At 46.2% G+C, this 26,765-nt stretch overlaps 1 protein-coding gene across 1 annotated transcript in view; it reads right to left on the reverse strand.

Moving 5' to 3' along the window:
- Positions 1-26,765, reverse strand: part of LOC143285164 (uncharacterized) — a 161,257-nt gene that overhangs the window by 24,796 nt on the left and 109,696 nt on the right. Inside the window, exon 3 of the mRNA XM_076592395.1 lies at positions 20,055-20,241. Within this exon, the coding sequence (XP_076448510.1) occupies positions 20,055-20,241 (187 nt within the window). The remainder of the gene's footprint in view (positions 1-20,054; positions 20,242-26,765) is intronic.

The raw sequence follows: 26,765 nt of genomic DNA on the forward strand, positions 1-26,765 counted from the left end.
ATGTTGTGGATGAAGTCACAGGCATCCGGTCATGCGATCTACACCATGAGACAAACACACAAATAAACACAAAAAAATCGGTCAGGGACCAAAATGGATAGTTTCCCCGAAAGATCACTGTCAAGAAAGCCCAAGACAGGCAGCAGCACCCAGTCACACATTCACGCCCAAGTGAGCCGTGCAGGCTTCCATTACACGCTATGCTCCAACCGTAAATTCCTGCACGATCACTTCGCCTTGACTGACGATTTATCACACACGCTCTCCCGGCTCGCACGTGCACCGGCCCTCATACAGCACAGGCAAGTCGAGTGCACCCAAGCCAGGTGAAAAAGAAATGCCCGTGATTTATACCTGGCACAAAACAAACAGGGGATTCTTGTGTCCCAAGAAAACGCCGGAAAGTTGGGCACTGCTGACAGGAAGGGAACAAGAGAAGGGACAGGAACGACGCTAACATTCACAACGAGGCATCTTCCTCGTCAACCGACAAAGAATTTGCTGTATCAGAATTTGCTATCATGCAGGATTTCCGTCCTTTCAGCCGAATGGTGGTTGTCTGAAGCGATCAAGGTGGCTTGGTGCAGTCACTACGTTTGTCCTCCCAGTGTGCAGACGTCACGTGCATGAAATTCTCGGACGACTTCAGAAATGCATCTCTGGGTTAAAAAGTTTGAATGCACACATGCACACACAAACGTATTTGCTTAACTTACACAATCATCCTCTCCTGACAAAAGATGACAAGACGCACCACACTGAGAATATGAACAAGCAAATGCGTGATCTTCATATTTCGTTGGAAATGTAAATTGTTGGCATTGTTCGACATGTTGAATCCAATGCTTCTTTGGTATCTTGAATCCTATTTCCTACACAGCTCAGTCATGTTTGCCTTCTAAGTCAGTTCAAATTGACATTAATCATCAATGAAGGAAATGCTTTTATAAATATATTTCTATAATTTTCTTCGCAAACCCGTGAAATTTTTGCTGGAAAGACCAACGCCGACTCCATTCCACGTCTTTATTTGTTTCCCTAATTTACTGCTGTCCACTGCTAACACGCTCTGACATAGATGTCATTAAAATAAACACAGCACTGAGGGGAATGTGAAGATCGATACGGTCTTTCTGACGGAAAGGGCTGGCTGAAGAAATGGACGTGAAGGTACTGAGTGTGTCATTTCGTTCTGTCAAAAGAGGAATTTTACGCTTGATGTGTTTCTAATACGTTACAGGCTAGAGTGGAGACACAGTGTTTCCCTGGCACACCCGAAGAAGAAGAAGAAAAGGAAGAAGAAGACGAAGAAGAGAGAGAGAGAGGGGAAAAGACCAGCCCAGGTAGAGAAACAAACTCAGACAAGAAGCGCCAAGACACACCAGCATGAACGCGTGCTGACAGCATAAAACCACCAGCGTTTATTCGGGCCGTTGGTCTGGTAAATAATCGTCCCACGTGGATTCCAGTCTTGCAGCCAGGTACACCTATAACCTCGGCAGTACTAGTCGCCAGGTAGGGAGCCAGGACGCCAGACACTCGGAAAGACAACAGCATCTCGTAACCTTCAGAGGCATGGCTGTGTGTGACAGTTATGACACGGGATCTCGGAGCAAGAACACTGCGTCTCTTTCCTTCAGTGTATTTTGTTAAACACATGTGAAAGCTTTCAAGACTGAATATATTCTCAACAGCAAGTAACGAACACGTCCTTCTGGTGTTCTGACAAACAGGAATAACGAACAAACATTGTTTGATAATTAAAATTATGTGGATTTCCAGGATAAAGTTTCACTTTGCCTAACATTATATGAGAGGGAGAGAGAGAGGTGTGGGGTTGAAGATGAAGGGCAAAACACACAAACAAAAACAAATCCTAATTACATTTTTTTGGCGTTTCATGAAGTTCATTCTACCCCACTCTCTCCATCTCTTTCTCGTGCATCTTGCCATCTTCTTGTGATCATGGGGGCAGACGAGGGCACAACACTGGGAGTACACGTGCAACGCGCTTCTCCAAGACAAGGTAGTAACTGTCACAGGACTGACACTTCATTTACGCACCCATCTGGGCATCTGCTCAGAATAACAAGGTTCCTAGACAGCTCTCTATTCCTCCTCGCTACACTGTAATGCGTTCGGACGTTTTGATTCTCTCCTTTGTTTTCGTTGTGAACCGCATTCACACGCGCGCGCGCCTTCTACAATCTAGCGCGATATCCTGTCATTCTCGAAGCACTGAAATTATATTTCCAAAAGCAATCACAGATATACCAAAACAGCTAATTAGTATATCAAAAACATGTGTATTGTTCTTGAAAATTTCAGACACATTGAAAAAGGACAGACAGAAAAAAGCAACAAATAAATACGTCTATAAAATTCGTAAGAGTTTATTATCGAAAGCTGATGTCAATTCTCTTTTTACAATTTAACAATATTCCACCCTTTTTCTTTGTGTTAAAAACAAAACAAACAACAACAATAAAAAAGAAAAAGAAAAATCAGACCAGAGACCAGACCCACGAGTCGTACTTATTCCAAAACCTTCCCCCATTTCATCAAAACGCGAGGGAAACGGCAGCAGGCCTTCAGGAAGACTGGCAGGCTGACTTCAGACCCAGATCGCTTTCACTTATCAGGGGACGGATCCAAACCACTGTTTGTCAGCCGGTTGACAGGGGCACAGTGCCTGGGTAAACCCAGCCTCTCCTCACAGCGAAATAGAAGAAAACGATTCCATTATTTTGCTGTATTTCTGAGACGACCTGACGGGTCTCTGGGGGACTGGGATAGTGGTAAGGGTCTGAGTGGGGCGGGACCGGAGGGAAAAACGGGTTGGAGGGGTGGGGTGGGTCCGGGTGATGTAGGTGGGGTGGTGAGTTGTGGAATACTGATGGATGTGTTGTTGGTCAATGAGAAAATCAGAATGTTTTAAAACTTTTTATTTCATTTCCCATGCTAGAATTGGTCTCCCTTTCGTTCAGAGCGACAATAACACAGCTGGATTTCCTCGACTGGAGCAGTAACGCATACAGGCGCAAACAGAGAAAAATCGACGAATGAGAGAGAGAGAGAGAGAGAGAGAGAGAGAGAGAGACAGGCAGGCAGACAGGCAGGCAGGCAGACAGAAGTGTGAAGGAGGGAAAGGGCAGGGATTCAAACCCGTGGAGATGGACTTGATCGAGGAGCATCGCAAATCTCACGAGCAGCTCGTGCCTATGACAGCAGCCTACAAACTAGGCGGACGGAGGTCAAGTCGACATTTCGGATTTACCCTGGTGTTTCTTGGAACGTCTAACCGCTGCGTCTGCCTAGAGAGATAAGACACCAAGGGTAGAGAAACGGGAAGTATCTGGGGGCTCAACGCCAGAAAACATCAAGCTCCTTTGATATATTTATGTACACCCATCTATTTATTTACTGGGAGTGGCGAGCGTGTGAGAAGAGTGCTAAAGGATCCTACAAAAAACAAAAAAGCAAACAAACAAAAACTTAGAGCGGGGGATGCTTTTTGGAAGAGCGCCAAGCACGCATTCAAACGGCTATAAGTCCGAATCAAGGACACCCAAAACTCGGCATCTTAACGTGATGGTGTTCTAATGAAGTCAGGGTTGTGCTGGATAGGCCAGCTCGCCCCCCCCCCCCCCCTCACCCCCGCCCCCCTCAATCCTTTTGGGACGGCTAATCCCCGTCGGCCATATCACCCATGTGGGTATGTTTGTACGGATTAAGCCTATGTCTAACACACACACACAAAATAACAATGAAGAACAAAACAAAAACAAAACATAAAAACAATAACAAAACCAACAGACACGCACTTTTTGTTTGTTTTAGGGAAGCAGGGATAATGCAGTGGGTCAATGGAGAACTGGGAATGTTGTCACAACACCAAATGCAACATGACAGGGGAACATACGGGAGGCTGGAAGTGTACTGTATCTGTGATCTGGGTGCCACGGTCACTTGCTGGTGAACTTGTGTGATCATACAAAACATTAAGTGCCGCTTTGTAACGTTCTTGTGAGTCTGTCTCCTTGTGCGTCCACACACACACGTGTGTGTGTGTGTGTGTGTGTGTGTGTGTGTGTGTGTGTGTGTGTGTGCGCGCGCGCGCATAAGTGCGTGCATATCTATTTCATGCATGTATGCGCATGCTTGCAACACACACACGCTCGTACGTACAATATTCCAAAGTAATGCAGACCAATGATCGCCACCCACTACACCTTTAAAAAAAAAAAAAAAAAAAAAAAAAGAAAGAAAGAAAAAAGGCACCTTCAAATGATCTTCTGACCCCCGTCATATCCATAACACGACCTTTCCAGGACCATCAGAACCACTTCGGACACATTGTCATCTTTTACACTTCAGTCATTCCCCAAACTGTCCTGGTCGCCACCCAGCCCGCTGGGAAAGAGGGGAGAGGGCGACGCTTGGGGACATGAATCTTCCCTCCAACAGGAAGCCCGCCTGACAATCGCATTACTGAGGCAGCACTCAAAAGCACGACCATGGGAACCATTCCCACCAGTTGAGCACACAATCAAATTACTGGCATTTGCCGAGGATCATAATTTCTTACCACAAAAGGCGAACGAGCTTATAACTGAGCTCGTGGGAGCCGCCATTGCCAAAACTGCGTCATTTGCGGAAGTGACGGAAGTGGCGAACGAACGTGAAATGTGACTGGTCTCCCCTGGATTGCTTTTGCGGCACGTGATGTAAGAGTGCGGTCCCTTGAAAATTTAAAACCCGACGGGCCACCCCCTGCTTCTTAAACACCGAGAGAAAATCCGATTTATCACCTCCGACATATCTCTTCTCCTACTCTAAAGTGGACAGTTGAAGTATAGGAATCTCTGTCCCTGGTCACTGGTATGCATGCATGAGTTTGGGCGCGGGCGTTTGTGTGTGTGTGTGTGTGTGATCTTTTATTGAATGTTAACATTTCAGAGTTAGATAATTACATGCGATTATTTGTACTGTTGTATGCAGATGACACAATTTTACTTTCAGAGACGAAAGAATGATTACAGCAGTCCCTCAGTGTTTTTCACAAATATTGTTTAGAATGGAAACTAGTGGTCAATGTAAAGAAAACTAAAGTGATGATATTTAATTCTACGAACAAGCTAAAGCCTGTTTTTAAGTTTGGTGATGCATGTTTGGATGTTGTCGATTCTTTTAAATATCTTGGCATCGAATTTAGTAGAAACGGAACTTTTTATAAAGCTAAAAAAATGATTTATGAACAGGGCCAAAAAGCTATGTTTTCGTTACTTCAGTCAGCCAGAAATCAAGATTTACCTTTACATATCATTCTGGACATGTACCAGTCTATGACTGTTCCTATTTTGTTGTATGGTGTAGAAATATGGGGTTATGAAAATGTAGATATACTTGAAAAATTAGAATAGAAATTTTTGAAACGCTTGTTCAAACTGAACAGAAATACTATGACCCAAATTGTTTATGGAGAAACTGGTATATATCCAATTAGTGTGTTAGTGAAAATGAGATTAGTTCGATTTTGGACCAGCTTAGTGATATCAAACACAGAAAAATAGTCTGGGAAAATATATTTGATATTACTTGACTTATATCGAAATGGTATTTATTCTTTAAATGGATGAGTAGTATCAGACAAATTTTAATAGAAGCAGGGTATGACTGTGTTTGGGACGGTCAATTCTTCTTGGAGAGGGAATCTTTCTGCAAGAATGTCAACATTGCTTTGAGAGATAGTTTTCAAAATCTATGGAGACATGCTCTAGAGGCGAGTAGTAAATGTTTGTTTTATCGAAATTTCAAAAGTGGATTTGGTAGAGAAAAATATATGTCAAATGCCTGATAATTATGTTATCAGCTTCTTCAGATTTCGAAGTAGTAATCATAAGCTGGAAATAGAAACAGGGAGACACAAAGGCATACCACGAGAGTTACGGTTTTGTAAGGTTTGTAACATGTCTGTGATTGGTGATGAGCTTCATTTTTTTTTTTTTTTTTTTTTATATAATGGAATGTCCCAATTATGATCAGTTACGAAATAGATATGTTCCTAAAAAATATTTGTCTCCAAAATCGGTTTTTAATTTTTGTAATATGCTCAAAGGAGGCAAAAAAGTCATTTTAGCTGTAAGTAAGATGATTAGATTTGCAAATGATGCCTAGTTATACTTTTGGAGTTAAAAGACATTTGTGTTTTCTCAACTTTTATGTGACATTGTTGTGTATTTGGAAATGTTTGTTCTGGGCACGAAAAGATTATTTTGCAGTAATCCTCCATACTCCAATAGGAGTGAAAGGATAATTAAAACTTGAAACTTGTGTGTGTGTGTGTGTGTGTGTGTGTGTGTGTGTGTGTGTGTGTGTGTAAGTGTGTGTGCTCGTGCATGTCTTTAAAAAAAAAAAATTCTTTGTTAAATCCTTTCTTTTCGATAAACCAGTCTCTTTCTCTGCAGACCACGTGTATACATATTCCAGTTTTTCGATCCTCAAAGTTGTGTTCACCTTTGTATTCGTAATTCCCGGACCCCACTGAATGTGATGTACTGCTCAACGTTTCCCATTGTCTATTTCAAACATTTTTTTCATTCAACGCGCGCGCGCGCGCACACACACACACACACACACACACAATTCAAGCACGTATCTGCCTTCATTCACGCAACAGAGGTAACACGGCGGTCATAAAACATTTTAAATACACTTTCTCGTGCCAAATGCACAAAAAGTGGAGAAAGGAACATCGCAAACTTACACAGCCAAGTTACAAAATCATTAATCGTGATTACATGCGTGAATGAATACAATAATATAAAAAAAAAGGTGTTGGAGAAAGAGGGAAGAAGAGTGATTTTGTGGATTACGAGAGAAAAAAAAAAAAGAAAGAAAGAAAGAAAAATAAATAAATAACGGAAATGTGAACAGAGAAATGAGAAACAGCCTAATGGGAATGGGAGGGGATGATGGGGGTGGGGTAGGGGTATCAGACAGAGGTAGAATGAAAAGGGAACGGGGTTAAAGGAGACAGGACCGAACGGCCAAGATTTGATACAAGAATATGTAATTTGGAGAGTAGGGAGAAAAAAAAAAGATGTAACGAGTTCTTGGAAAACAGGCAGAGAGTGGAGGAGCCGAGGGCAACAAGGCGAAATGAAAGCAAGCGAATGGAGGAAGGGGGGGTACCCTGAGGGGCAAAACTGCCTCACTTGATATAATAACCCGTCCCTGCCCCTTCCTTCCCCAAATTCTCTCCCCCTCCCCGTCCCATTGATTTGTGCTAATGAAGCGTCCAGAGACCCATCCCCGCCATTTGCCTAAACCGGCTCATCTCCCCCCCTCTTCTAACCTCGCCCCATAGTCTTCTCCCTCCCTTCCATCCGCCCTTCACGATTATCGTCGTGTATACTGTTCTTCCATCTACCTCTTCCCCTCCAAAAACTGTCCACCCTTTATACTGGCGCACAAGAATGAGACCCGAGATCAATACTGAATGAGTGCTGGCTTCGTCGCTGGAATCGTGTCGGTGTTTTGTCATGCAGACTGGGTGGGGCCTGGGGAAGAGAGGAAGGGAAGGAGAGAGAAGGGAGAGCGGGGTGTGGGAGGTGCAGGGGGGGGTGGAGGAGCATGGTGTGCAGGCAGAGAGAAAGACTTAAACCTTACCCCCCACCCCCAAAAAAAAACACAAAAAAAACAACAAAACACACACCAAAAACAAACAAACAAAAAACAAAAACAACAAAAAAACAAACAACATTATTACTTCAGGAGAGAGGGGGAGGATCAGAGAAAGAAAGAGACAGACAGACAGAGACAGTGAGAGAGACAGAGACTGAGACAGACTCAAAGAGACAGAGATATTTCGAGAAAGAATTCGAAATAGTTAAGGAAATCCCGCATTGTACGTGCGTGTTTTGCAGAAAGGGGAGGGTCGGTTGAAGTTAAGTCAACAACTCATTTTGCCCCCTTGTTACCAGGGGGCGCACCCAGTCTGGCCCGGCCAGAAAGCGATGAATGCAGATTGGTATGCGAGATGTGTCTGCACAGTCGCAGAGGTGCACAAGCACACACTTCCTAAGTCAAGTCAGGGGGTACATTAGGAAACCCTTCACATCCTCTCTGTGTGCCCTGCCCGACTCAATTCTTCACATGTATATATCCACCATACTCCCTATCATTCCCTGCTCTCTTCCGCGCGCGCGCACACACACACACACACACTGTCCAAAATGAGACTTGGCCAGGACTGAATGGGTTCTTGTTTACCCATTGTGGTTTGCAGTGAATACCAGTTTCCTCCCTTGCTCGATCTCCATTTTCTACCCTTTTCCTCCACCAACCCAAACCAACACGACTTACCGCCCCTCCCCTACTTTCTCCACACCTCCCCCCCCCCCCCCCAACTCCCCAGCGTCTCGGACAATTCCGACGCCCGCCAGACCGTCGGACGATGAAGCCTGTCATAGAGAACGGGGTGGGATGGGTTTTCTGTCAGACTCCGCATCAGGCTCAGGGCCACTAATCTACCTCCAGTCAGTGCCGTTCGGCCACACGTGACGGACGTGTTAACCTCGTGTTCTGCCGTTGTCTTTGGTGAGGAGGTTAGGGGCTGGGGTGCAATACACGGGAAGAATGGACTGGTGAATGAACACACAGACAGGCACACTGACACTGGAACGGTCAAACATTTGCTGTTACTATTAATACAAAATGCAAAGGTCTTTACACAAAGGTGGGTAACGTGTATAGCATAAATATGGAACATTAAATAGAAAATTATATTTGAGATGCAGGGATAATTTCTTGAAACAACACGAATAATTTTCACATCATCATATCATATCACACACACACACACACACGCCGTGAGACTACATAAATAATCTGTCATCCCTCTTAGACAGAGAGAGAGAGAGAGAGAGAGAGAGAGAGAGAGAGAGAGAGAGAGAGAGAGAGAGAGAGAGAGAGTTGAAACACTGAGGAAAGGGTCTTGTCGAAAAACTGTTAAAAGAAATTAAAGAAGAAGAAGAAGAAGAAGAAGAAGAAGAAGAAGATGATGATGATGATGATGAATTTGATCACCAAGAAAACGAGATGTCCGATAAAGACCTGTGGATGAGATCGGGGGATTCCAGGGTGAAATTCTGTGGGCGACAGAACTGGAGAAGCGGAAAATACAGTTTGTCATCATTGTTTCCACCATGCCAACATTTCCAGTCCAAACATCCCAAATGGCGGGAGGAGGAAGAAGAAAACGAAGAAAATGAAGAAGGGGGAGGGGCAGCAACTACAACATCAGAAGACGAAAGGAAGTCTGAGGGGGAGGATGAGGAGGGAGGGGGGAGGGGGGGTAGGAGGTTGAGATGAAGAAAATGTAATGCCAATTGCCTAAATCTTCCACACGTAAATTAACAACAGATTGAGAGAGTTGACTTGGAAAAAACAAAACCAAACAAAAAAAATCTCCTTGATTCCTACAAGTGGACACTACACACGCGTCAATATCCCCTTTTCCTGCTCTTCACCAACCGAGAATGAGAGAGAGAGAGAAAGAGAGAGAGAGAGAGAGAGAGAGGGGGGGGGGTGGAGGGGGAGAGAGCAGGGCTGGCAGAGACAGCGAGACAGAGAGACGGCGACCGATTTTATTATTTTCTCCTTCTTCTTCTTCTGCTCCTTTCCCCCAGGCTGGCGATCATTACAGCAATAAAGCGCTCTGCGGGGAAAGATGGAGGAACTCTCGGCGCGTGCAATCGATGAAATCAAGAGGCAAGGCAAACAGGCACCCCTCCCCCCACCTCCCCGCTCCTGGAGCTCCCTCTTCCGCAAGCAGTTCCCGCATACAAGTGGAAACCACTCCGTCTTTCTCCCGTCCGCCCGGAATCCAACAACTTTTTAGTCCCCCTTGTTTCCCCCACCAACCAAGTGATGTTGGTGCTGTTGGCCAATATTGACCCAGCGGAGGAGATAACGCACATTCACGGATTTGCGGCGGCCCGATTCAACTTCGTTCGCTGCATTGCAGGACCTCACCAAAGAGAGGCAATTCATCTCAGCTATGCAAATGCACCAACAGGTCCCGTAACTCCCCGAGTGTTTGTTCCAGGCCAACGCCATGCCACGGCTCTGCGTGGAAAAAGAAAGAAAGAGAGAAAAGCCCACTAAAACAGCCAACAGAACATGACTGAAAGGAGGGGAGAAATCGCCAGTATGATCTGAAGACAAATTATAATTGCCGTAATTGCATTCCCGCTAAGCGCTAATTTTGATTCCTCTTTGTTATGAGTGGGTGAGTAATGCTGCCATTGCGCGGGCGACTTCGTGAAATGGAATCGAGGGATTGTGGCGTGGGAAAGGGAGATAACGGACATATTTTGTTTGTTTGTTGTTGTTTTGTCCCGACACCTTTTGTTCTCCTTCAACAATCCTCTTCACTCTCTCTGCGAGAAACTGAGGATGGTGTGAACAGGGGTAGATAGCATCACACCTTGGAAACAAACAGGCACGCCCATATGACAAAGGAGACTGTGCATAAAAAAGTTTGCATGCATGAGCATGCATCGCCCCCAACTCCAGCACTTCCCATCTTAAGGTACGGGGGTGGAGTTGGGAAGGGGGGACACAGAGACGGGAAGGGCAGGAACACATCCGTTGCTGGAGAAGAGACGGTTTATAAAAAAGAAAGAGTGTTCTCGTAATCCAAGGAAACACAGCTGAGTAGTGTGGTACAGTGCTATGTGTAGCAACAGGCCAGGAACAGCAACAACTTACCAATCGAAAGAAAATGCTGTCTCTTCGCCCACTTCAAAAAGGCATGGGATTTTGCCCTCTTCGGTTTTACTCTCTCTTTCTCTGTGTGTGTGCGCGCGCGCACGCGCGCTTTCTCGTTTCGCTTTCGTGCCAAGTACAAGTGTATGTATGACTCAGGAAGACAGATAAATAGAGATACAGACAAGCATACAGATAAATAAATAGAGTTCGTGAGTAAACGCCAAACAGCTGTGTGCGATTATGTGTTTTCCTGTGTTTTCTGGAGAGGAGAGTGAGTGGGGGAGACAGCATGACATCGACAGCGAGAAGGGAGAGAGAGACAGACAGACAGGGAGAGAGAGAAAGAGAGGAGAGAGAGAGAGGGGGAGGGAGGGAGGAAGGAAAGAGAGAGAGAAAACAAGAAACAGAGACAGAGAGAAAATAAAAACAAAAGTGGCGGAAAGACAGCAAAACAAGAAGAGGGGAGAGAACCAGGTCTGGAAAAATAAAGAACGCAAGTTTAAAACACAAGGTCCTCCGGAAAGAGAAACAACAATAAAAGGGAGAGAGAAAAAAGAGAAGCTCTCAATGAAATAAGCAGCCTATGTTGACGATAGCCGGCTTGTTTATGTGTATCCTGTCTGTTCTAGGTATTGGTTGCTAAAAGGCAGCTTTGAACTCTATGTTTGTTTATGAATGGGTTACGGAACTGACGATTGCGCCTTTCTGCATGTGTGTGTGTGTGTGTGTGTGTGTGTGTGTGTGTGTGTGTGTGTGTGTGTGTGTGTGTGTGTGTGTGTGTGTGTGTGTGTGTGTGTGTGTGTGTGTGTGTGTGTGTGTGTGTGTGTTGTGTGTGTGTGTGTGTGTTGTGTGTGTGTGTGTGTGCATTTGTATTTTGCGTGAGTATGTTGTGCATATGCAGGTTTGCGCACGCATACATGTAAAATAGAAAGTAAATCAGAGAGCCAGAGAACAGAAACAGAATGAGAGACAGAAGCACACAGACAAAGACAGAGAAAGAAAAGGGAGGCATGCGAAAACACACACACACACACTCACAGAAAAGAACTTCGCCTACGGAAACCGGGCGTTTGCTCCTTGTTTTTCATAGTTAGGAAGACAAATTGCTGTCCCCAGGAGTTCGTCCGAACCGAAATGAAAGGTACTGCCGGTCATATAAACAGGGGAAGTCAATACCAGGTGAGAAAGAGCCGGAGTGATCCTCCCGTGCGTTGCCTGGCAACGCTCTGCTCCGCTTCCGGTTCCGCCCACAGGCTTCTTGTAGGAGCGAAGCCATGACGGATTGCCGTCTTCAGGGCAGCAGCTCCAGAGAGAGAGAGAGAAAAAAAAACCCAACAACAACCAGGAATAGAAATCAATTGATTACCTGCAGTGAGAAAGCACCTCGGGTGAACTATGGGAAGCCAGCGTTCTGCCCGTCACTGTCAGCATTTTTGTAGGAGGTGGTGGGGGTGGGGTGTGTGTGAGGAGAACGGGTTCTCCCATCAGGCTAATGATGAGGAGGCTAGGCGAGGTTGCTGGTGATTTGAGGTTCCGCGTTCGTGGTCCACGATTTGTAACGATGACAACAATCACAATAATTGTCACAAAATGATAATACTGACAGCAACAATAATAGATTTAATATATCACTTATCAGAAACAGCTTTGTCATCTATTACTCTGCGTCTCTCTCTCTGTACGTGCGTGAGTGAGTGTGTGTGTGTGTGTGTGTGCGCGCGCGCGCGCGTGTGTGTGTGTGTGCGAGAGAGAGAGAGAATAATTTTGTAAGCAAAACATTAAAATGGTTGAACTTCTTTGACCGCCGCATGCACCCCCCCCCCCTCTTCCCACCCCATTCCCATTCCTTCCCACCCACCCCCCCTCTCTCTCCCTCTCTTCTTCCTTGAGAATGATAGACCAAGGGGAAAAGATTCAGGAGACAGGCCGCTAAAGCAAGAAAGCTAAAACACAACTACCAATAACAAAACACAATGAGAGGAAAAAACAAAACACAAACAATACACCACAGCAATATACTAGCTGTTACGCACCTGTCAGAACTCTTTAAAACAAACCGCGCACGAAATTTTCTTGCCCCCCCACCCCCTCCCAAATCTTTCCTTTCTGCGCTTTTTCAGCGAGCTAAGCGGAGCGGAGCAGGCAGAGCTGCAAAAAACAGGGGGCCAACTCCACTGCACGCGACTGATGCTCGCTCACCGTGAGTCAGGGCCGCCCCGGCCCTGTCTGTCTTTCTCTCTGTCTCTCTTTCCTTTTCTTCTTCTTCTTCTCTCTGTCGGGTGTCGTCGACCCGTCTGATTGTTTCGCCACTCCTCCTCTTCCCGCTTGCCACAAGCTCTTCGGGTCTGGAGTGATCGATGAGTTTTGGGTTTTTTTGGTTTGTTTTTTTTATCACTCTTTTATTTCATACAGGCCTTGTGAAAAACTCACATCGACGGCTTTAAAGTCGTTTTGCTCGAGCTCCCCCTTCCCACCCTCACCTCCCCCCCACCCCACACACACACGTATGCGCGCGCGCACACATACACACACAGACACACGCATGCTTGGAGAGTTTTTCGCGGGCTTAAATTCCACATGAACTTTTCCATCTGGGTGACGCCAGACTGGACAAGGGGCTCCCAAATTTGCGAGCGTTAAGTTCCCTTCGTTCATTTTCCATTCACCCCTCCTCCTATCCCGCCGCCCCCCACCCCCCAACGCATAACAACTTCCACACCCCCTCCATCCACCCTCTAACAAGTCTAAGTTAATTAACTTAAAACCCACTCCCCGACCCCACCATCGACACCCACCCCCCATAAACACCTAACTGAATTGTATTCCCCTCTGGAGACCATTCTCACTTTCTTTCTAAAATGCTGGAATTCTTGTGTCCACAGCGAAAGTTTTTTTTCTTGTCTCTCACTCCATAGTCTGGTTGGCATAATGGCACTAATGGCACACACACTGAGACGAGAGAGAGAGAGAGAGAGAGAGAGAGAGAGAGAGAGAGAGAGAGAGAGAGAGAGACAGTGAGACAGAGAGATTGATATGGGTTCAGTCTGATTCCTCGATATTCACTCAACTTTAAAGAATCTGAACGAAGGGCGCAACAGTGGTAAGTGTGTTGAACTTCCCATCTGAGGGGACTGGGTTCGAACCGAGGTCAGGGCGCCTGAGTGGGGATTTTTGCAACCTCCCAGGAAAACATATGTTGCAGACCTGCCAGCGCCTTCTTCCCCTTCGTGTGTATACACAAGCAGAAGATGAAATGCGCATGTTAAATATCCCCAAATCCACATCAGCGTTCGGTGGATTGTGGAAACTAAAACATTCCCAGAATGTTCATCCGCGAAAACAGAATGTAGATGTCATAACAGCGGGATAAAAACGGTCATAATGTTCCCCCTCTCCCCTGCCCTGTTCCCTCACCTCCACACCCATAGTAGAGGTGAATGGAAGCGGGACCTGAAACCCACCAATGCACAAATGAAGGACGAAGAAGGAATCGGAATCACACGTCACTGATACTGAACACCCACGGATCTTCACTACTCTCCTCCCCACCCCACCTCCACCATGTACACCCCCCTCCCCCTCCACTTCGGCCTCCACCCACCAACCCTGACCGAGCGTCCGGGCTGTCCAGAATGAATGTCGTGGGTTTAGTTAGGATCCAGACGTCACGTTAATTAAATGATCTGTCCAGGAATCCAAATATGCCCTGATTTGTAGTGTATCAACTCTCTCTCTCTAGACTTACTTTTTCTTTCCAAGCACGCACGCACGCACGCACGCACACACACACACACACACACACACATACAAGGTCAGACAACCACAATGTCAGCTGATAGTGGGGCGGGTGACAACAAAAGCAAGGAATCTAATTTCTCGATCTCGCGGCAAGTTGGGGGAGGTAAGGGGGGCAGTTGTCCTCGCCCCTCTCCTCTGCAACCCCCACTCTCCGTTGTGGCATCCGGCTCAATGAAAGCGTTCCTCCTCACTTCACAAATTGCCCGGGCCTCCCGCGGGGCCTTGTCAGGGGGGCAAAAACTCATTAATATGCAACATGCTTCGCATGCTGATCACAAGCCGGGCGTTCACACGCAACAAGTTACAACGGCACGGTCCTTTAGCCTCCCCCCTGTTCCTCCTGTCAGCCGTGCCCCATTCCAAAACACAACCTCTTTCTTTCTTTCTTTTTTTTTAAACGTTTTTCTTTATCCCCAACCTTACCATGGCGCATGTTTACGTGAGTATGTTGTTTACGCGTGCAAATGCATGCCTGTGCCCTCACGATTGAATATTTGCGTGTGCTGGTTAAACACAATACACATGCGCGCGCGCGTGTATGCGTGTGAACATGTGTGTGCGCTCAGGAGCATGACTATTAATTCTGCGTGTGCGTGCATGCGAGTGTGTGTGTGTGTGGTGTGTGTGTGTGTGTGTGTGTGTGGTGTGTGTGTGTGTGTGTGTGTGTGTGTGTGTGTGTGTGTGTGTGACAACCAGACATACACGCGCTAATGCATGTACTGGTCACTGTTTACCTCACCGTCTGCACCAAAAACAAATTTGGTTTGACCGGGTTGAGGGCGGTGGAGGTGGGGAGCCCGCATGGCCCTATGTGCAGCCCCCCATAAAACCCACTCCACAAGCACAGCTCATTCCAGTGTTTATGTAAAAAAGAAACCCACGATGTGTCATCACTGCACACCTCCTCCCCTAATCCCCACCCCCACCTCCTTTCCACCATCCCTCCGTCCGATATGCATCAGCCATAAAGAGCGGAGACGGGGCGAGTTCGAGGTGTCCGAATCAGAGAGCTATCGGCGACTGGGCCACGGTCACCCCCCCCCCCCACCCCCTCCCGCCCCCATCTCCTGCACACCCTCCTTCATCGATCCGCGATAGCATCGGGACCGGGAAGGGCAAGAGGAGATTCATGGAGCAGAGCCGGACAGTGGGCGTCCTGTTCGCCTCTTCACTTCGCCAGGGATGGATGCTTGGGATGGATGCTCAGGATTTCCCTTGCTTGTTGTTGCTTTGCTTTTGCTGCTGCTTCACTCCTCTTTTTGCACGTGGCGCTAGCTACACTGACCGATTGTGAAACGTCCGAGGGAATGTGCGCCCGCGCGTGTGTGTGTGGGGTGGGGGTGGGATGTGCTTCTGGACATCAGTTTACTGAGTGATATGGATCAGCATTTCGTACGCTGCACGTCACGTTCTCGAAGAAAAAAAAGGGTCGCGCGTGCGTGCTGGTGCGCGCAGAGACAAAGAGAGAGAGAGAGAGAGAGAGAGAGAGAGAGAGAGAGGGGGGGTGGGGTGGGAGGTGGGGGGGGGGCACAGGCTCGGAGGGAGGGAGAAACAGACGAGTCGGGGGTCACTCAAGAAAGTCTTCCCCTTTTTTCACAACCATCCTCCTTCCCCTTCACACACAGACATTCACGCAAACTCACAATCATCACCACCACCCTCACTCCTTCACCACAACCTTTACTCCCACTCAAAATTACGTTTATCATTCCAGATGAAAAATACTAAAAAGCAAGCTGATTACATTGTCTCTCTCGCTCCGACATCAGAAGACAAGGTCATGCGGTCTCTCTTGATCTGCTGTGTGATACACATATTACATTTTTGACAGATTGGCGATAAATATTCATGGGGAAGCTTTGGGGTTTCACCGCATCACTCCGTTCTTTCTTGCGGCATGGAGCCGTCAGAGGCAGACACGGGGAGCAGAAAGATGCCGATTGCTTTCCTTTTGAAGCTAACCAGTCCGGACCACGAGACTTGTCAAGACACGCAACAGTAAAGAGGAAGAGGTCATTAGGACATAAACAAAAAGAAAGCAAAAAAACAATAAAAAAAAAAGAAAGGCAAGGCCTTTAAGACTCACTTGTGATACACTTTAAAAAAAATCTTTTTTTTATGTATTGAGTATAATGCATTTACTGTTATATTTATATTTTTTGTGTTCTCTAAACTTGGCACTTTGATCTGATATTCGACCCAACAAAAGATCTGTCATTATTATCATTTTTTGTTCAAACAGGAACTTCCTTTGCTAAGCATGGAAGTTTTATTTATTGCAAACGTTTTGGTGTAGACAGTAAAACAAGGGAAATTACTCTGCTGGGGAACTTAGTTTGCTTTAAACTGATCTTTCTCATCTTAAACATTACATTTTGAAATTATACTCAATACATAAAAAGCTTGGATTTTAAAAAAAAAGTGCATCACAAGTGAGTCTTGAAGGCCTTGCCTCTCTTGTTTCAAAATGTAATGTTTAAGATGAGAAAGATCAGTTTAAAGCAAATTAACTCCACTAGCATTACAGAGTAATTTCCCTTTTTTACTATCTGCACCAAAACGTTTGCAAAATAAATAAAACTTCCATGCTTAGCAAAAGAAGTTCCTGTTTGAACAAAAAATGATAATAATGACTACTCTAGCTGTTGGGTCAGAATATCAGATCAAAGTGCCAAGTTAAGAGAATACAAAAAATATAAATATAACAGTAAATGCAGTTTGCATATAATTAGGCTTCATTCTTTATTTTTTTGTGCCCATCCCAGAGGCGCAATATTGTTTTAAACAAAATGACTGGAAAGAACTGAATTTTTCCTATTTTTATGCCAAATTTGGTGTCAACTGACAAAGTATTTGCAGAGAAAATGTCAATGTTAAAGTTTACCACGGACACACAGACACACACACACACAAACACAGACAACCGAACACCGGGTTAAAACATAGACTCACTTTGTTTACACAAGTGAGTCAAAAAAACCACTGCCAGCATTTACTTTCTGTGGCAGCTGTGTCAGTGGACTCTAGGAAACGCTTAGAACACCGATGAGAAAGGGCGGGGAAAGAAAATGGGGGCGGGAGGGGTGTTCGTTCTCCTTATCATTCTCTATCCTTGGCTTCCGGCAGGAAATGGTGTTGATTCCAACAAGAAGACAAATCACGGCGACAGACTTATTCATTGAAAGACTAATGCCTGAGCTTATGCTGTCCAACATTTGGCAGACGAACACCATGGACATGGATCTTACATCGAATCGAATGAGTCATGATGATAACATGCACCAGAACATGATACTAGTCCTTTTCCGAGTCTTTGTACCAAACACAGCCCACGTACTGGTCTGTTTACATTTATTTATATACAACAGATAATTATAGCTTTGATGATATCTAACTCGGTTTTCAGCGAAGTATAACTGGGTTTTAGGCCTGTTCATATAGTCAATATTCATGTCTTTGGGCGTTTGACAGCCAATCATTATGTTCAGTGCTCAAATCTTCATGAGTTAAAAGGGGTATGGACGTGCACTGGCAAGTTCCTGAAGAAACATCATTACGACACAGGGGGGCGGCAAGTTCAGCTCTGATCTTTGAATTATTAGCTGTCGACTCATCATGATTCGCAGATTATCTCCCCACTCCACTCGATCCCGCTTTCTGGCAAGTTTTCTTCTTCTTGATGTTTTTTTTTCCGTCTCTTCTTCCTCCCCCTCCTCGTGTTTATGTAGAATCGTCCATTATGGAGAAAACACGATGCTCTGGAATTCTGACATGACTGAGAAAGCAGGATGTGGAGAGAGAGACAGAGACAGACAGACAGAGACAGAGACAGACAAACAGACAGAGAAACAGTCAGACTTACAGACAGACGAAAGAGAGACACTGACAATGATGAAAAACAAACTGCAACAACAAAAGAGTTACTGGGAAAGAAGTTTGTTATCAGAGGGAAAGATCAACGTGGTGTGACGTCACTCAACACTTCCGTGCCGGCAGCGACACCTGTCGTGTTGTCGGCGCCTTGCTGATGAGGTGCGAGAAAGTGTCACCACAGACATCTCATAACGTTTACCTGCAGTTTTCTGCCCTCTCCTCCCCCAGGTCCCTCACGGTGCCTAACATCGCTGTTTTAAACACATTGTGTGTGTGTGTGTGTGTGTGTGTGTGTGTGTGTGTGTGTGAGAGAGAGAGAGAGAGAGAGAGAGAGAGATAGTGAGAGAGAGGGGGGGGCGATGGGAGGTAATGAGGGGTGTGGAGTGAGGTAAAATGAGGCAGAGTGAGAATGGGGCGGATGAAGAGAGGGAGATAGAGTGAAGAAGGGAAAGAGAGAGAGAGAGAGAGAGAGAGAGAGAGAGAGAGAGAGAGAGAGAGAGAGAGACAGAGACAGAGTGAGAGAGACGGTGACGGAGACAGAGGGAAAGGAGGGTGCGGGAAGTGTAGGGGGCGTGAGCAGGAAGGACAGAAACCGGGCCAAACACATGTCGACACACACAGATGCACGTCTTCACAATCACTGCGCAATGATTCTTTGTGTTGTTGTAGTGTTTGGTATCCCCCCCCCCTCTATCTCCTTTCTCCCCTCTCTCTATCTCTTTCTCTCCCCCTTCTCTGTCTCTCTCTCTAATGTTAGGAAATGGTTTCAGCAAGCTGGCCCCAACCCGTTCGCCAATGCGCGTCACGTACAAACTCAATCGCGCAGGTTGTCCGGAAACAAATTACTTCGATGGACACACACACACATACACACACACACGCGCGCGCGCACACACACACACAGAGATTAAGAAGGGGCGGGATAGAAGGAGAGAAACACACACACACTGAGAAGAGAGAGAGGCAGAGAGACAGACAGACAGACAAAGAGAGAGGGGGCGGGGGAGAGGGAGAGATAAAAGCACACACATGAACGCACGCGCAAATCTTGTCGAGAAAAAAAAATTACCCGGTTAATTACACACTCCCCCAATCTCGCCACACACACACACACACACACACACACACACACACACACATTCACATGCATGACCACACACAGAAGAAAGCACGTGATAAACGCGCAGCCAGCCGCACGAACAAGGGACAATTTAGGAAACAATGAAACGGACAAACAAAACAGAAACAATTTATTTCAGACAAAACACAAAGAAATCACTCTAACACACACACACTCAGTGACAGAGAAGGAAAATGAGAGACGGAGGGTGGAGAGAGAGATAGTGAGAGAGAGAGGGGAGAGAGAGAGAGAGAGAGAGAAGAGAGAGGGGAGAGAGGGAGAGAGAGAGAGAGAGAAAGAGAGAGTGTCTAAGACCGAGATAAAGAGCAGTCGTCCTCCGTCCAGTCACATACTATTAGCTCACCTTTCACTACCATCTTTTCCTCCCCCCCTTCCACCTGACATACACCACATCCCCTAATTACCCCCTTCACCCCCAAAACAAATCAATAACCAACACCTCTCACTCATCCACAACCACACTTACCTGCTCAGGTTTGAGTCCCGGGGGGACCCAGGCGTATTCCTCCAGCGGGCATCCGCTGTCGTCGTCCGAGGTAGAGTTTCTCTGCGCGTCCTGCATCAAGCGCTGCAGGGTACGGTCCGTGTCGCCTCCCGGGCCTGAGGACATGTCGTGCTGCTCGGGGGGACACTTACAGTGCCGGCAGATCTTTCTGTAACCACACCACGAGACACGGGTACGTTAGTCGGGTGTTTCCGTCATGTGTACAGGTAAACACACTACATGACACGTGTGGGTTAGTTGGGTACTTCTGTCGGGTATATATATAGGTAGCCACACAAGACACTGAGAGAGAGAGAGAGAGAGAGAGAGAGAGAGAGTCGGGTATATAGGTCATCACACAAGGTTCGTAAGGGTAGTCAGTCAGGTGGTTCTGTCGGGTAGAAAAACATCAAGGCACGGGTATAGATCAGTCCGGTGCTTCTGTCGGGTGTATATATACAGGTTACCACAATACAATGCACGGGTAGGCAAGTCGGTGTTGCTGTCGGGTATATGCAGGTTACCACACAAGGCATGGGTAGGTCAGTCGGGTGCTTCTGTCGGGTATCGGGTTACAATACAAGGTACGGGTAGATTAGTAGGGTGCTTCTGTCAGGTATACGGGTTACAATACAAGGTACGAGTAGGTCAGTCGGGAGCTTCTGTCGGGCTTCTGTCGGTATCGGGTTACAATACAAGGTACGGGTAGATTAGTAGGGTGCTTCTGTCAGGTATACGGGTTACAATACAAGGTACGAGTAGGTCAGTCGGGAGCTTCTGTCGGGTATACGGGTTACAATACAAGGTACGGGTAGATTAGTAGGGTGCTTCTGTCAGGTATACGGGTTACAATACAAGGTACGGGTAGGTTAGTCGGGTGCTTCTGTCAGGTATATATGGGTCACAATACACGGTAGGGGTAGGTTAGTCGGGTGCTTCTGCTAGGTATATACGGGTTACAATACAAGGTACGGGTAGGTCAGTCGGGTGCTTCTGTCAGGAAGCCAGACAAGACACAGGAACGCTGTCGGGAAACAGTAACACGTAACCACTCTAAACAACGTGCGGAAGTCAGGTGTCTCTGTCAGGTATACAGATGGGTGCTTGGTGAGGAGAAAGAAAAGGCGAAAGAGGAAAAATAAAGGATGGAAGTGAGTGAAAAACAACATCGAGAGAGAAACAGAGGGAGGGAGGGAGGGAGGGAGGGAATCCGAATGAGATTTTATTCAGATTAGGCCACAGCCCCTGTCTGAAGAGGGTATTACATAATTGTATACAAAGAATATTTATAACAGAGAGAGAGAGAGAGAGAGAGAGAGAGAGGGGGGTGGGAGAGAGAGAGAGAGAGAGAGAGAGAGAGAGAGAGAGAGAGAGAGAGAGAGAGAGAGAGAGAGAGAGATGGAACAAGTGTGCAAACCATAAATTTCCGCGGATAATGAAGTTAGTGGACGCAGACAATCCCTTCTAAAATGGGAAAAGAAGCTTCCCTGAATTGTGTTTTCACATCGTGAGAATTATGATGCTCCAACAGCCTGGAGTGAATCATACTTGTGTGTGTGTGTGTGTGTGTGTGTGTGTGTGTGTGTGTGTGTGTGTGTGTGTGTGTGTGTGTGTGTGTGTCTGTCTGTCTCTGAGTATGCATGAGTGCGCGCATGACTCAATGCATTGAGTGCAGCAGGGAAAGGGCTACGAGTGTTATCAAAAAAACAACAACAAAAAACAAAATACACACACACACACAAAGTTTTCTGATGCAGCCATCTCTTGCGCGTTCATGCATATTCATGTATTCCACAGCACTTGATGGAATAGAGTTAATTTGTGTGCTTAATTCAACGCTAATTGCTTAAGTGTGTGTGTGTGTGTGTGTGTGTGTGTGTGTGTGTGTGTGTGTGTGTGTGTGTGTAGGTGATTGTGTGAGCGTGTGTGTGTGTGTGTGTCCGCGCGCGTGAGTATGTGTGTGTATATGTAACAGAGAGAGACAGAGAGATTCAGATACTGACCAGACAACAGATAAACACACTCACACAGTATCTGACAGACACACACACTATCCGACACACCAGTATGTAACCATTTTAAGTTGCAGAACCGCTTTGTCCACCCTTCCCCTTCCTCCCACCCGCTCACTCCACTCCTCCAAACAAGGACACAGGAGGAGGACGAGGATAAAGGAGACGACACAGAGGAGGACGAGGAGGAGGAAGACATCAACCCGAATACCAGTGAGCGGATGATGGAAAAAAAAAAAAAAGGTGTGGGGATCTCCAGACTATCTGTCTCCGCAACATTCGTATGGTCGATCAAATCCAGCATTAGAAAACCTTTTTTTTTTTTCAATAACAAGAAAAAGGGGGCATACAGACAGAGACAGGGAGGGAGAGAGAGAGAAAGAAAGAGAGGGAGAGCGGGGGTTTGGAAAGGGAGGAAGAGAGAGGGAGGAGATGGGTGAGGAGAAGTTCGAGAAGTTCATGAAGAATAAGGGCAACAATGAAACAGGAAAAGGGAAAGAGGGCACGTTAAACTTTCAAAAATTATCCTCTCTTCCTCTGTCTGTCTGTCGGTCTGTCTGTGTCTCCTTCCTCGATTTCTCTCTTTTCAACAGCAAATGAAAACACGATGAAGACAATTATTTTCTCTTTATCACTGCAAATCATTTTGGAGCCAGGAGTCTGACCGCACCGTGCAAGCCATCAAGGCGTGGAATAAATAAATTACCTGAAGTGAATTAAAGCGACTTAATGCGCACTGAAACGAAGTCGGAACTGGTCAATTACTTTTGTTCCAGTCCACAATCAATGGATGTTGTGATTCGGATTAACAATGAATGAATACACATGGATCCGGAGAGAGGTAATTCGGTTACAATATTCAAATGAACGATCACTGAATCGTTCACCTCTCTCTCTCTCTCTCTCTCTCTCACACACACACACACAACTCTGTGTCTCTATCTCAAACACAATTTCTCTTTTTGCTCTTTTTTTGTTTGCAATCGGACCTTAACCCATGGGTTTTCAGCATGAACTCCGATTTCGTTCTATTCCCCGATCATACACAACGGTTCCGAGTCCGCCCGATTAATAACAACATTGGTCTATCGACGTATCCTCCCTATCCCATCTTCCTCCTCCACCATTCCGTCATAAACAGAGAATGGGAAAGTCTTGCTTTCCATACAGGAAAGTGGGCTCACCCCTCACGATGTTCGCACTTCCGAACAGTGATGGCGGTTTCTTGCTTTGTTCTGTCAACACAAACATGATCTTGAGACCGTGTGTTCGGCATCCCCCCTTCAACATATCCCCCGAATACGAGCCAATAGGAAAGGGATTAAAAGATGAACATTTGAATGCTCCGGCTTTTAACGGCTGTTATGTAAAGTATGCATGTCTCTGTTTTCAGACCACGGTAAAGATGAATTTAATAACCTATTGCATTGCGCCCTTTAAGTCAATTCGATGAAAGCTGGGGTCTTGGTTTTGTGAAGGTTTCTGTTGCAAGGGTTTGGAGTTCTCGTGATCAGACCACTGAGGTGTATGGTTAAATGCTTTAGCATACAGGTCGATGATTCGTACCTGAACAGTCCAGGACGACGAACTTATCTGCCAACACAGTACCATCGCTTTCAACTATTTACCTGAAGCAGCATCACCCCTCACCCCAACATAACCCCTATTTCCATGACAACCTGCTGACAAGCCCCTGACGCCTCATGGTGATGGGGGTGTGGGGACGGAGGTGGGGTGGGGGTCCTGTGTCTGATGCGATCTGCACTCCCCACATTGGAGCGAGCACACTCCGCGTGGCCCGCACTGCCGAACAGGCACGCGCTAGATCACGTGCTCCCTGGATCGCTTGGGTGTTGTTCAGTTTAGGCAGGACGAATTTTTGTTTTTCTATTCATCTATTTATTCACCTTTTAAATTTTCTATTCAATAAATAAATAGCTTGCCCATTTCTTCGTTCAACTGTGTGCAGTAGTATGTTTTATCATCTTGTATGCTGATACGAAGGAAACATCTACAAACACTGAATAATAAATTAGAATGGTTCACGACACAGTTTATATTTAGGTAACGAGAGAGAGAGAGAGAGAGAGAGAGAGAGAGAGAGAGAGAGAATGTGTGTATGTGTGTGTGCGTGAGAGAGAGAGAGAGAAAGAGAGAGAGAGGGCGTGGGAGACAGATGCAATGTTCAGCAAACTAATCAGACATTGACCCGACAAACAGTAGTCATAATCTGTTGATATGCAATAAAGGCTCGCAGTGCAAGAGCTCGCAGCAATTTTTTGTTTCATACTACGTTCACAATCAGAAAAACAACAACAAAAACAAACAAAAATCTAAAGCTATATTTAAAGCAAACGTGTCAGCAAACGAACAATTTCCATTTAAACCCAACTGGACATCTGAACAACCGAAAACCCAAGTTGAAGAAAATGCGTCAAGCCGATGTTCAGAATTTCACACCAAGAAGTCAGAAACTATAAGCCATTCCAAACTCGGTGACAGTCGAGTGTTCTCATAGGTTGTCAGCAGTATACCCCTAAGATACAACAGTAAGCATCATGTTCACCATTTCTTCAAAGACCTCAATCTTCTTAAGCGGGCAGTCGTACGCGAAGGTTAAAACCAATCTGAAATGACGCTTATCTATTTATTTCATTTATTTATTCAAAAACAACAAAAAACAACAGCCAACTTTACTTTTTATGCTTTTTTTTTTTTTTAAATAACAAACAGAACGTATCTCTCACCTGTTCAGTGTTGCAGCCACTAGCTGACTGATTGACCCAACACTGTACAGAGTGATTTGTAGTGCTGCATGGCGATCAGTCGAGTTCAGTCATGTTTCTGTTTTGACGTGGGATTCCCACAGACCACGAAACAGGTGGCACCCAACACCGTTCACGTCACCACCTCTTAACTCACCCGACAGGTCAGCAAGCTAAGGGAGGGGTTGCTTTCGCAAGTTAACGACCTCCTAATCCTTCTGTTGAAGGGGCAGGGATCGAGAAGCTGGGCTGACGACGATCCGCCGCTACAGAACACAATGGGTTACATCCGCGGCGCCTCCCACCCAAACAAACCTACTTCTGTCACAGCGCCCAGCTTCATACCGACCGAGATTGCATATCTCTGTTAGAGATCTCTTTCTCAATGAAACTGAGGGAATCTACTAAAGAAACACGCATCTTGGAACTGGACATCACGTGAATGCCAACTGAGATCAATATGTGAATTTTTAAAATTCTTTAGAATCACAGTAGGGGAGGGGGTCCAGGGGGGCGCATTAAAAATTTTGTTATATTAAAGTTATTCAGTTCTTCACTACATGTTTGTTGTTCTGCACTTAGATAAACAGCACTTTCTATATACTGTCTCAGGAAATAATGTATTGTTTATCTTGTGGGAGTCTTTTTTTCGTGTTCTATTTACATCCTTGGAGCCTTTTCCACTTTCAAATACTCAGAAAAAAAAACACACAAAAAAACTAAGCAGTTCACTCAAACAAAATCATTATAACTAACGGTTTAGTGACAAAACTACAACACAAACCGCCGCAGAACGTTTGCTAAGGAGGACTCACCACAATGAAACAAGACACTTGTCCATGAAGCCCCTCTCACCAATCCGCCCTGTGATCACCGCCACAACACAACAAACACACACACGACTGTGTGGACACACGGACACAGGCAGCACTTTCACTGCAGAAAGCTCAAGGTCCCCAAATCAAGGCTGTCACCGTCTGCATTCCTGAACCAAACCGGCCACAGCACTTCGGGTCTGAGGGGCGGCCATCAAAGTGTCAGGGGGCGGGGGGAACACACAGGTAGGGGAGAAGAAGAATGCAAGGCTGGGTGGGTGGAAAGGCAGGTAGGTAGGCAGGGGGTGGGCGGCGGTGCCAGCTGTCAAAGGTGTCAGGTGCAAAGCCGGAGATTAGAGGCTTAGCTGCCCCCTTTCTCACGCCCGGCTGCCTTGCCGTCACACGTGAGGTGCCAGAGTGTCCGGCAGCCAGGGCCCCGGGCTGCGGGTGGATGCCGTAACCACCCGGCCCGAGTCAAAGCGGGTGCCTGCATGGCGTTCCACTGCTGCCACCCGTGTAGGGCTGGCGCGGACTGCGGCAGAGACAGCTGACCGACAAATGGACGTCGCTATTTTACTTTTTCAGTTAAATACATGCACTCTTTATCCTCTCTTTATCCGTCCGTCCGTCTGTCTCTCTCACAAGAACGATATTCGATGTGGCCCCTGCACAATCACTGAATTAAACTGTTTCTTCATTCCTGTTCCTCGTAACTCCCCCCCCCCCCCCTGCCCCCCATAAAAAACTTTTACGAACGACATTGCACACTAATAAACCCCCTCCATCCATCCCCTTTCCTCTAAAGTTTACAAAAAGCATCATCCACGCAAAGACCCGCCCGGTACGTTACATCAACCGCACTATCCTAGGCGTCTGTTGAATGTAACCAACCATTGGCAACGGAATGAGTCAGGGAGCGGGGGTTAGGAGGGGTAGGGAAGCAATTAAACGTGGGCCTGCAGTGCCTTTGCGATCACTGCACACAGAAACTGGGTTTTTGTTGTTGTTTTTTCTCTCCCCCTTTCTTTCTGCTTCCGTGATCTTTCACATGGCTGATCCCAGGAACCTGTCACCAGCGAGATGACGAATCACAATTTTATC

This window comes from Babylonia areolata, chromosome 8 (genome assembly GCF_041734735.1).
Source record: "Babylonia areolata isolate BAREFJ2019XMU chromosome 8, ASM4173473v1, whole genome shotgun sequence".
NCBI lineage: Eukaryota > Metazoa > Mollusca > Gastropoda > Neogastropoda > Buccinidae > Babylonia > Babylonia areolata.